This window comes from Neltuma alba, unplaced genomic scaffold (genome assembly GCF_004799145.2).
Source record: "Neltuma alba isolate B1F8T4 unplaced genomic scaffold, ASM479914v2 tig00011367_pilon, whole genome shotgun sequence".
In the NCBI taxonomy this organism is placed as follows: domain Eukaryota; kingdom Viridiplantae; phylum Streptophyta; class Magnoliopsida; order Fabales; family Fabaceae; genus Neltuma; species Neltuma alba.
Genome location: NW_021636064.1, coordinates 343383 through 354929, shown reverse-complemented (window position 1 = coordinate 354929; position 11547 = coordinate 343383). Strand labels below are relative to the sequence as shown.

Here is an 11547-nt window from a genome sequence, read left to right as displayed (position 1 = left end):
GGATTTTAGAGACAAAGAGGCATCATGTAAAAAGGATCAATTATTAGATTATCAAATTGGTAATTCTATGATGGAGATTCCATGGCAGGCAGCGTGAGCTCTTTCAAGAGAAGGGACTATAACAATTGGCTGCTATTGTCTCTTACCCCTGTGGTGTTGTTATGCTTAGCTACGAAGTTTTTATACACTTGAAAAATGAGAAAATAGGTCTTATTCTTTTGTTGCTTTTTTTTCTTTTTCAATTTGGTCAAATGGATATATGGGATTGGACAAAACCACCTAATGTGAATCATAGTTGGATGTTTAATTTAACTTATTTTAAATGATTTTGAATTAAATATACAAAAGAAATTTTGTTAAAATGATTTTTGGAAGTGCTTCTAAGTCCTTATACACTTATTTCTCACTATTAAAGTTCATCTCTTGTGAGGGTTCTAAGCACATGATATTTATTTAATAAAAGGGCAATTTTACTTTAACAAATAAAAAAAATACATAAAAAGCACTGGGCTTTTTCAAGCTCCCACTCCAATTCCATTTCCTTAAAAAGAAATGACATTCGATTTAGGTGGTTCAAACATTATCATGAGAAAGCAAACAAATCATGTAATAATGCAATTTATAAATGTTTGGTGTCAAACCTTTTTTTTCTTTTTAGAAAAAAGTTTTGGGGGGGCTAGTTTTTTATTCGAATATGATGCCTTTAAGATAAAAGATAAACTCGAATATTTACATACACAAGGATTGAAATTCAAAAAGGAAAGAGGGCGGGGACAAATTGGAAGTGGTTTTCTCACCTTTTAGGAAATAGATCGCGGGATGACACGTGTCAAATCTCCCGGTCGTGACGCCATTCCACGACCACTTCATCATAGTTCCTAAGGTTAAGGTGTATCCAGCACCCCCAAGTATTTTGCCAGGTGTATCCAGTGGCCTAAAATAATTTATGGTGTAATTTTGCCCTCAAAGTAATTAAAATGGTGCACCGGTATCCCATGCTAACAAATCTATTACTTTGACCGTTAAATTGATGAGTCAGCACAAGTTTGACCAAAATAATCTGACCTGGCATGTCTAATAAGCAAGTGATGTGGAATTTTTTTCGGAGTTAAGGTGCATCCAGCACCCCCAAGTATTTTTCCAGGTACACCCAGTGGTTTAAAGTAATTTATAGTGTAATTTTGCCCTCAAAGTAATTAAAATGGTGCACCGGTATCCTATGCTAACAGATCTGTTACTTTGACTGTGAAGTTGATGAGTTAGCACAAGTTTGACCAAAATAATTTGACCTGACATGTCTAATAAGCAGGTGATGTGAAATTTTTTTCGTTTGCCACTGCTTTGTTTTCTCTGTTCAGTTAATGCTCTCTTCGGCTCTTGGAATTTTTTTCAGAGTAAGAAATGTTTTTAGAGATACTCCTCTAGTCCTATTTATAGGGTAGAGAAAGAAGATATTTTTTTATACTATTTATAAGGCACTGAGAGAAATTTTTTGTATGGATGCACAAATTTACCCCTCATTTATTATTGTGTTAACTTTGTTTATATGAGGTATAATGTATATTAAATAGGGATAAAATTGGAAAGTTATTAAAATTTAAATTAGAGTTAATGAAATTTAAGGTTTTCCTTGGTTTGTGTAAAACATGCTAGAAGTGCCTTATAAATAGGATCAGAGGAGTAATATTCAGACAAAACGATGGAATTAACAAGAAAAGCCATGTCATCTGCTTATTAGACATGTCAGGTCAGATAATTTTGGTCAAACTTGTGCTGACTCATTAATTTCACGGTCAAAGTAACAGATCTGTTAGCATGGGATACCGGTGTACTATTTTAATTACTTTGAGGGCAAAATTGCACCATAAATTACTTTAAGCCATTGGGTGTACCTGAAAAAATACTTGGGGGTATTGGATGCACCTTAACCCCGAAAAAATTCCACATCACCTGCCAGGTCAGATTATTTTGGTCAAACTTGTGCTGACTCATTAATTTAACGGTTAAAGTAACAGATCTGTTAGTATGGGATACCGGTACACCATTTTAATTACTTTGAGGGCAAAATTGCATCATAAATTACTTTAGGCCACTGAGTGTAGCTGACAAAATATTTGGGGGTGTTGTATGTACCTTAACCGCTAAATCACAGGAATATTTCCTTCCCAAATATAATGTTAATGTCGAAAATCAAAACCCCTCAAACAGTAAACTCACTCCGATTCTCTTCACTGCAAGGGGACGAAGAGTCTCTCGTCTTCACTCTTCAGGTGTTTATCTGTTGGCACAACTTCCATGTCGTCAATGATGATGAGCAGCAATAGAGACAGAGAAGATGTCCTCACCTTCACCAATCCTTCATCCTCTTCTTCCCCAATCACCTTCTCAGACCAGCTCGATAGTTACCTCACCGACCCAAGTTCGCTCATCGGAAGTGCCTCCGGGAGTTTACAGAACGACAGCCTCCTTAGCGGTGGAGATGGCGGAATCAGCAATAACGATGCTGAGTTCGGCTTCTCTCGGCCTGATTTCCGGCAGAGTCCACTCGTTGGGACCGTCGAGTTCTATGAACGCCATATCTTTCTTTGTTACAAGAACCCTCGGGTTTGGCCTCCTCGCATTGAGGCTGCCGAGTTCGACCGCTTGCCCAGGTTGCTTTATGCAGCGGTCATGGCCAGGACTGGTGATATGAAGAAGCAGGTACTCCATTTCCACCGAGCTTCATTTCAACTGTGAAATGTTGGGGGGGGAAATCAGTATAAAGCCACAAAATTGGGAATTTTTTTTTTTGATTGATTGTATCTAGTATATCTCCTTGAGTTGGAGTTGATCGATTATGGATCTTTTTTGTTTTTGTTTTCTTTTTTTAATGTTTTTTTTGGGGGGGGGGGGGTTTGGGGCGTGTCTTAGCCTTTGATTATCTAATTGCTTGCAAGTTATTTCTTTTTTCTTGATGATCAATGTGTTCATACTTTTGCAGCATGCTTTTAGATTACCGAACAGCAGCAATTAAGCTTCCTGTTCCAGGGATTACAGTTTGAGGAACTGATTTGTACAATGTCTTGTTTAAGTAACCCCTGTTCACCTCCAATGGTCTGACTTTTCTTTTTGGATTTCGTTATTTTTGTTTTATTTTGTGTATTCCCCAGAATTTTCTGTTGCGATGCTTTGTTCTAAGGGTTGAGAGTTGAGACTTGAAAACCTTGTGTATGAGTAACTTGATATTGGTTGGTTTGATATTCTATGGGAGTTGGATTATAAACTGCTTGGTTCGATAGTATTTCTTCCTTTTTCTCATTTTCTTTGTTTACTCATGTAGTTTTGTGTTGACTCTGGTTGGTTATCTCAGACTTGTCTCTTTGCTTGCTAGACTCGCTTAACGATATGTGAGGGGCGTGATGGGGCTGAAACATCAAATGGAGATGTATTAATCTTTCCAGATATGGTCAGATACAGGTTTGTGCAAGTTCTTTGTTGCAACTTCTTATTACGAATAAAGGTTCTGTTTTGTTTCAACCAAAAAAAATGAAAAAGGTTATGTGGTAGTCGTTATTGATTCCCTATGATTTAATAAAATTTCAGGAGGTTGACACATTTTGATGTTGAAACATTTGTTGAAGAAGTTCTTGTGAAGGATGGAGAATGGCTTCCTGGAACTCCTGAAGCCTTAAAAACTTCATATGTATTTGTTTGTTCACATGGATCCCGCGATCGCAGATGTGGGGTTTGTGGACCTGTCTTGGTGAGTAGATTCAGGGAAGAGATAGAGTTACAAGGTCTTCAAAATAAAGTGTTTGTTAGCCCATGTTCACACATTGGGGGACATAAGTATGCTGGAAATGTTATCATATTTGGATCAAGCATCAACGGAAAAGTCACTGGACATTGGTGAGAATGAGACACAAATAACTGTTGAATTCCATTTGGTGCTAGGATTTTCATTTTTCTTCTTCAAAATCTGTAGATACCATGGTAACAATGTTTGTCTTGATTATGAGCTAACTATTCTTACTATCTTAAATATGCAGGTATGGGTATGTTGCTCCAGATGATGTGTCTGTATTGCTTCAACAACATATTGTAAGAGGGGAGATTCTAGACTCACTGTGGAGGTAATCATTCTTACTAACGTTCCTTTGCACAGCTTATGTAAACAGATTTTTTTCCTTTCAGTTATAATGCATGATTTAGAGGACAGTAGTTTTGGAGCTTTCTCTGGTGGGACTTCTTATTTGGCTGTGGATCATTTAGGCTGATTTTGTATCATTTTTCAGAAGTTGGTGGATGATAGTATCCCTAAGGCAAGACTGCGGGTGTAATATGAAGAGATGATGCCGTCTTGCTGGTGAAAACATCTAGAATATAGAAATTCCTAAAATAATGGAAGATAACAGAAGTGCCAAAATTTCAAATATATGGCTAATAATCAAGAAGTTGTTAATACCTTTAGCATTTAAGATATAGAAGATTCTTTTATATCCATAGCTTGTCTAGATTTTTTCCCTTTTAAAATTCACTTCAGCTATGATTGGGGCCTTTTCTTTTTGGTTTTGAAAATGATCTCATATGGATTGGCATGTCTTCTGACAAATTACTGGTTTGAAGCTTGTTTTCTCAGTCAAGGACCTTCCCCGTGAAAAATTTGTTTTGTTTTCTGACATACTCCTTATGAATAATAATCCCTAGGAGTCTTTTGCTTGCGGAATTTCAGATAGCATTTTAATATGAAGAGTTATTCTCTTAAAAGGGTGTTATTCTTGGAATGTTCAAAATCTATCTCTTGCCGATAACTTGTTAACATGTCTCCTTGGGAGCGAAATAATCTAAGTACCTGACTGTTGGATGTGACACGTCAATTGTAAACCCTTTTATTTATTTGTTTGTTTGTTTAGTTATTTATTTATTTATTTACACACGCATTTATATATAGGTTATGTTCGCATGCCTATATCATGAAATGAGAACAACAACAAGCTTTATTTCACTAGGTGGTGTTAGCTATATTAATTGCACGACGTCAATCTGCTTTATCAACAATCAAGTTCTTAGATATATTGTTGACTAGGAGGTCCTCGTTCAATGACCTTGTTTAGTGTTCTACTGCTTTTTATAGGATTCCAAATTGTCTGATCTACCTTTCTCACCAAGGCTTTCAATGGCCTTCTATGCATATGTCCAAACTACTTCAAGAGATGTTCAACCATTTTCTCTTTGATCGGTGCCACACTTACTCTTGTGCGAATAATTTCATTTCGAGCTGGATCTTTTTTGTATGACCACATATTTATCTCAACATCCTCGTTTCTGCTACCCCAACTTTATGCTTTTATTTTTCCTTTAATACCCAACATTTACTACTATACAACATAGCTGGTCTTATAGTATTTGATAAAATTTTCCTTTAAGCTTTTTAGGTACCTTATCGTAAATAACTCTGTTAGTCTTCGTTCACTTTAACCAACAAGCTTATATTCTATGCAAAACATTGCTATCAATTTCATCATCCTCATGTATATTGGATCTAGATATTTAAACTTTGACACTTGAGAAATGATTTGATCTCCTAGCTTCACTTCCAAATCACCATTGCCTTGCCTCCCGCCAAAATTGTAGTGCATATGTTCTGTCTTGCTCCAGTTTAAGCGAAAACCTTTTGACTCCAAGGTCTTTCTCCATAACTCTAATTTAGAGTTAATCTCTTCTTTTGATTCAGTCATGAGGACTACGTTATCCGTGAAAAGCATGCATCTAGGTATTTTTTCCTGAATAAGCTTGTTAGAACATCTAGAACAATATTAAATAAGTAACGACTCAAAGTAGATCCCTAATGTAGGCCAATCTTAATGGAAAAGTCCTTTGTCTTATCTCTAGCATTCTTCTCCTAGAAGTTATCCCCTCATACATATTTTGTATGACTTTGATACAAGTAACCCATACACCTTTCTTTTCTAAAGCCTTCCAAAGTACTTATCTTGACACATGATCATAAGTTTTTTCCAAATTAATAAAACCATATGTAAATCCTTTCCTTTACTCCTATCTCTTTCTATCAACCCCCTTAATAAATAAACTGCTTCTGTAAAACAAAATAAAAATATACACAAACAACTCTGAAAGATATTATAATATCATCATCATTATTATTTTAATGATCTGTACAAAGGTTGAGAATCCGTACATCAGAGTTCATAACATAAAAAATAAAGGTGCTAAACACTAATAGAGATCACGGTCTTTATTCTAAATAAAGCTAGGAGAATCTGAGGAGTGTTCTGCTGCTGTTGTGCTGTTCCGTCTTCATCATATCTGACATGTGGGGCTCCTATCAGGGGGCTTTGGGGGCAGTACTCGAGAATTCAATCCCCAATCCTCATCCACTCAATTCTTACTGCTATCTCTCTTCCCGGCATTTGGAACATTATGTGGTATATGAATGATACAAATTAATAGAAGTTAACCAATAGTGTCCAGCTTTTGGGGGGGGGGGGTTTTGTCTAAGCCCTGCAGTAGAAATTATGTGGGAAAATCTGCACAAAATCAAAATAATAAATTTTCTGAGCACCCATGATTTCGTCAGAGACATGTCACCCAGACTGATTAGGACATCCCCTAAAGTGAATCCACAATAATCAGATATTCACACAACATTTTTGGGTGTTCATAGAAATCTGTGCACAACAATATAATCAAGCAATCTTGTCACATAATTTAATCAGATAAAAATATGGGTTATAATAATTAAGAAATATCTACATAAATATTTTATAAGTCGAAGTCGTTATATTAGTGCAGGGGAATAAAGAGAGAGGAAAAGTGAGGAAATGGACGTCCTCTGCTGCCGGTAAGTAGAGTAAAAGTCTTCTCCTAGTGAGTGATACTCGTATTTCTGATGTTATGAACTCTTTTGTCCAAACACCCAACCTTGGTACAAATCACTGAAATAATAATGATAATGATATTATAATATCTTTTAGAGTTTTCCTCCAAAAAAAAAAAAAAATCTTTTAGAGTTAATTTTTATTTTGTTTTCATCTCGCAATATATGCATTTGTACATTACTCATATGTTGGCAAAAAGAGAAAAAGGAACATAACTTTTATATATATATATATATATATATATATATATATGTAAACAAGCAAATAAATAAATAAAGGGGTTTGCATCAGCAACCCCTCCTCTGGGATCTGGAATTTTGAGTTCCGGCCTATGTTGCCAAATCTGATATTGGCTTGTAGATCCAGAGATGGTAAAGGATTGTGCTTTTAGCAGTTATTTACTGGCACAGAAATATGCTGACTTGTATTTGGTGCAAACTTCTGTGAATATTGTCATTAGGGGCCAGTTGGGTTTATCACAAGATGAGCAGAAGAAAAGCCAAGACCAAAGGCTTCAGCTGAAAGAAAGCATGGAAGTGCTTAAGCAGATGAAGAATGATGAGATAAGCACTGATGTGTATGGAAATCAAGAAGACAACTTTCTGGGCTGCTGCCAAGAGAATGGAGACTCTTCCTGCTGTCAAAACTATGTGTTACAGGAAAACACAAATGATTCTGATGCCATTGAAACACAGGCGAATTTCCCAGCTGAAAATGGGAGTGGTAAGACCTTGATTTCGCAATTTAATAGCAGAAAAGGAGCCTCCCGCAAACTCCGTCCTTCCGTGCCAACTTGGCTTGACAGCTGGGAGCATGAAGATACCTATGCTGCACTTGCTGTTGCCTGTGCTGCAGTGTCTGTTTATTTTGCCTATAGATGCTACAAACAGTTAAGAGAAACCAACAATTGATTGGCTCTTTTAGCAATATGGATTAGGATTAGGTAAGGCAACTTCATTTTAATTTTTTTGTATATCAATATGATGTCGCATGATGCTAGTGCGGTTCTCTGTAAAATCATCCTCAATTAGACTTGAGTGGAAAGTGTGTGAGCTTAGTAAGCAAATCAGTTATGTACATATTTAAATTCTCCCTTCAATGAATTAGTTTGTAACATCTATTGATTTTATGGAGATCATGCTTATTTCTTGAATTGACTACTAAATTCAAGAACACGGATTAAATGCTCTCCTTTTCTTGTTAATCCTTTTAAATTAGTTGGCCCATGAAGTCATTCAGCAGCTAAATGAAAAGGCACAATGTTATTTACATATTAAAATGTTAGTAAGGCTACCTTTAATACAGTAACAGTGTTACGATTCATTGTCTGGGGGTGTTAAGTCTGGGGCTTGAACTTCTGTTCTAAAAAGTCTGCGTCTGCTTTATGCAAGCATTTCCTCTATGCCACTGAAATATCGGGTATGTCCAATACACTTTAGGCATAAAACTTCAGTCTTCCGAGGGCATGTCTAAAACACTTGGGCATAAAACTTTAGTCTTCCTAAGGCATCAATGACATCATAGCATGACTAGATAAACAAGTAAACAGCAGTGGCTTTGAGGTCAGAATAAGGCTTGAAGAAAGTGACCAGTATCTCCCCATTTTAAAATTGACAATCAGTGAGTTGCTGTGGCCATTCTTCTAGTTCTGTTCATGTAACTCTGTTTCTCTGATCTGGGTGATTCTGGCATCGTCTGGCTGTTTCTCTGGTGGGTCCACATGGTGAAATTCATGTCTGATTGGGAAAATGAACCACATAACAGCATCTTACTGCTTCTTGTTTCATGGGAGCCAAGGTCTGAAGAAATCTTCATTGCGTGCTGCTTGGATGAAGTTGAAGTCTCTTTCTCCGAAAGTGTGGGAGGGATGCAAAGTCAATGAGAAGGCGAGAAAAATAGGCCTAGGTAAAGCACAGAACAATATTAACTTCTCACAAAAAGGAGTCAATTCATTCTCTGGTAGTTAGCCAGTTACTTTGGTAAAACCATCTTAAACCTAGTGGACATCAATCTCACATAGTGAAATAAAGCAAGAAACGCTGGATTACGAATCAATGAAGCTGCACTCTAAGATTTTGCACCAGCTCAAAGGTTCTTGCTTAAAGGCAACCAAGCATCTCTTAACAATGGCCGAGTCTACCCTATCTCTGTTACTAAAGTAGCCAAAGATCTGCAATAGGATTAAATACTTGATCAAGCTATAAGACATAGCTGCCAAAGAAACCAAAAGGGACTCATGACCGACAACAGATCTCTGATAATCTCAACTAACAACTTGATCACCATATGACAACTCTGAGAAAAAGATGCCCAAAAGGTTTAGGACGTGCTTGGACTAGAAGTGACAAATGGTGGCTTCTATTTCATCCAGCTCTAGCAAATCTAAGTCCAGGTAAAAGTCATTTAATATAATGTGATTTGTGTTAGGATTGATTATAGTTAAGAAAATCAGTTTGATAAGTTAAAACTTGTTTAGATAATAAAATTTAGAATTTTAAATGTAAAATAACTAAAGAAATATATAAGTTTTATTATATATATTGATATGGTTATTTAACTGAATCAGATTTGAGCATTGTTAGTTTAATTGGAGGTGTGCGTATTATATTATATAATCTGATAACATTAGAAAATATAAAAATTACAATTACTAAAATGAAAAGAGTTAATGAATTATCGGGAAAAAATTGTAAATACTACTAAACGCTTAATTAAATTTTTTTTTCCCTTCTCAAGGGACTTTCGCAAACATTGAATTATTGGGTCTTTAGAGTAATCTTATAATTCCTTTTACTAAAGCAAGTGGAGCCCACATTTTAAAAGACTTATTTTCCTTCTTCCCTTTCCATTGTCATTTTCTCTTCTCTACTGTAGCAACATGACTTTTTTTTTTTGCAGCTATTCTTTTATTAGAGGCAACCTTGTTCAAAATACTGTCAGTATTAAATATGAACATCTCTCCCAACAAAAATTCGAGTTTTGGGCCATGAGCCCTTCCAACAAAACGTCATCCAAATAACATAGTGGAGTTTTTTTCTTTTTTAACATGACTTTTTCTTTCCACAACTTGACTCTTCTCCTATTCACCACTATTCCAAACACACGGTTTATGTGAACTCCATTCTAAGTTTTTACTATATATGTAGAAACTCTTTCCACAACTTGAATATTTAGGTCTATGGGTGAAGCTGAGAACTGACAGTTTATTTACAGGGAGCCAAGTACTCTGCTTAATTAAGTACTGCAATGCTTCCATTGAACTAGTATAAAATTGAAGGGTTTAATGGTTTTCCATCATTTGCTGAGAAATGTATTTGCCAACCACCATAGGTGTTGGAAAAGGCTTTGCACTAGGCATTTCAAAGTTCTTGAGAAGATAAGCAACATACCTTCCCTCACCACACGAACAAGAAAGATTACTGGTGATTCGGCTTGTGAAAAGAAAACAAGTTGTCCCCCTTGAACTATAAAACCCCCTTCTTAATGTAGTACACAATCTTTCAAACTAGGTCCTCGTGCACGTCCTGGACTATTAATTGCTATGGTTAATTGTGTTCTAATTTTTCGGCCGTGTTCTACTTCGGTAGCACCCTGAGAGGCCCTCAAAACCATATATAATATTCCTTGAAGAAAACTATACGAACAGTCATTATTTATATCGAGCTGCCAAAATTTACTAATTGAGCAAGACTACAACTGGGTGTGTATTAGTTTGATTGTAAAAGCCTTAATTCGGTATCATCCTAAGCGTTGATATGAACGGAATATTCTAAAGTTGTTGCATTAGGACGAGTTGAATTCTATGATTCCTTGAGGTTGGCCGCATAATGAGAAACTTGCTCAGAAAAATTCCATTGTTTGTTCAACTCCATGGACGTTGACTTGGTGATACTATGATTGTAACTTGAAGGAAAGATTGTTATCGGATTTTGATCCTGATTTGAGATTTCAAAATGACTTGCCTCCATGACATAAGGAAGCTTGAAAAATGCAAGAGGCTGAATTACGGGATTTCATCTTGAGCCTTGAGGTGTCAGCTTGGAGTTAAGAAAACCCAAAGCAAGAGGAAAGTCAAAATCGTTAAGAGACAACAAATAAAGCTAAAAGCTGTTTCAGACGATTCCCACGAAAACCGAAGCAGGACCATAGCTTAACCAGCCATAGCGAGTCCGGCTTCTAATAGATGCCCATATTTCCTTGTCTGCAAGAGTGGTTTGAACCCACCGGAAGAAAAATTCCCACGAACCTAAAACCAATCTGAATATACTCAAGACAATAAAAGTTTGGTGATCTACTTGAACTATTAAGCATGGAAGAGCAAAAGCCCGAGGTGTTGGAAGACTCCACAAGTTTGATCAAACCATAATAAATCTGTTAGTTCAATAAATAATAAGAGAAAATCTACTCTTAAATCTGAAAATACAAAAGTGTAACTGTTTATTTCTCAAAATCAAGTCTAAAGATGCATTCAAATTCAACTAAAAAGCATTTAATACAACTTAGAGACTCAAAACATTAAATACTAATTTAGAAGAAATTAAAAAACTTAATGAAAACTCAAAAGTCAAATATCCTACCTAATTACTAATTTTGGCTCAAATATACTCCCTCCGTTCCTTATTATAAGAGACATTTGATGCTTATGGCATGTTCCTATATATAAGAGACA

The 11547-nt window shown here is 36.0% G+C and overlaps 1 protein-coding gene across 1 annotated transcript; it reads left to right on the top strand.

Annotated features, from left to right (window-relative positions):
- Positions 1-2248: 2248 nt before the first annotated feature.
- On the top strand, positions 2249-8043 carry LOC114712488 (uncharacterized). Its single transcript, XM_028897036.1, has 5 exons — positions 2249-2700; positions 3371-3456; positions 3583-3888; positions 4029-4112; positions 7339-8043. The coding sequence occupies exons 1-5, from the start codon at positions 2296-2298 to the stop codon at positions 7787-7789; spliced, it is 1332 nt and encodes a 443-aa protein (XP_028752869.1). The 5' UTR covers positions 2249-2295; the 3' UTR covers positions 7790-8043.
- The last annotated feature ends 3504 nt before the right edge of the window (positions 8044-11547 follow it).

What these genes read in the sequence shown, in the direction of transcription:
- LOC114712488 (XM_028897036.1), top strand. Translation starts at nt 2,296, where the DNA reads ATGTCGTCAATGATGATGAGCAGCAATAGAGACAGAGAAGATGTCCTC. An exon ending in CCAGATATGGTCAGATACAG is followed by an intron (nt 3,457 to 3,582) that starts GTTTGTGCAAGT and finishes ATAAAATTTCAG; the next exon opens with GAGGTTGACACATTTTGATG. An exon ending in ATTCTAGACTCACTGTGGAG is followed by an intron (nt 4,113 to 7,338) that starts GTAATCATTCTT and finishes TATTGTCATTAG; the next exon opens with GGGCCAGTTGGGTTTATCAC.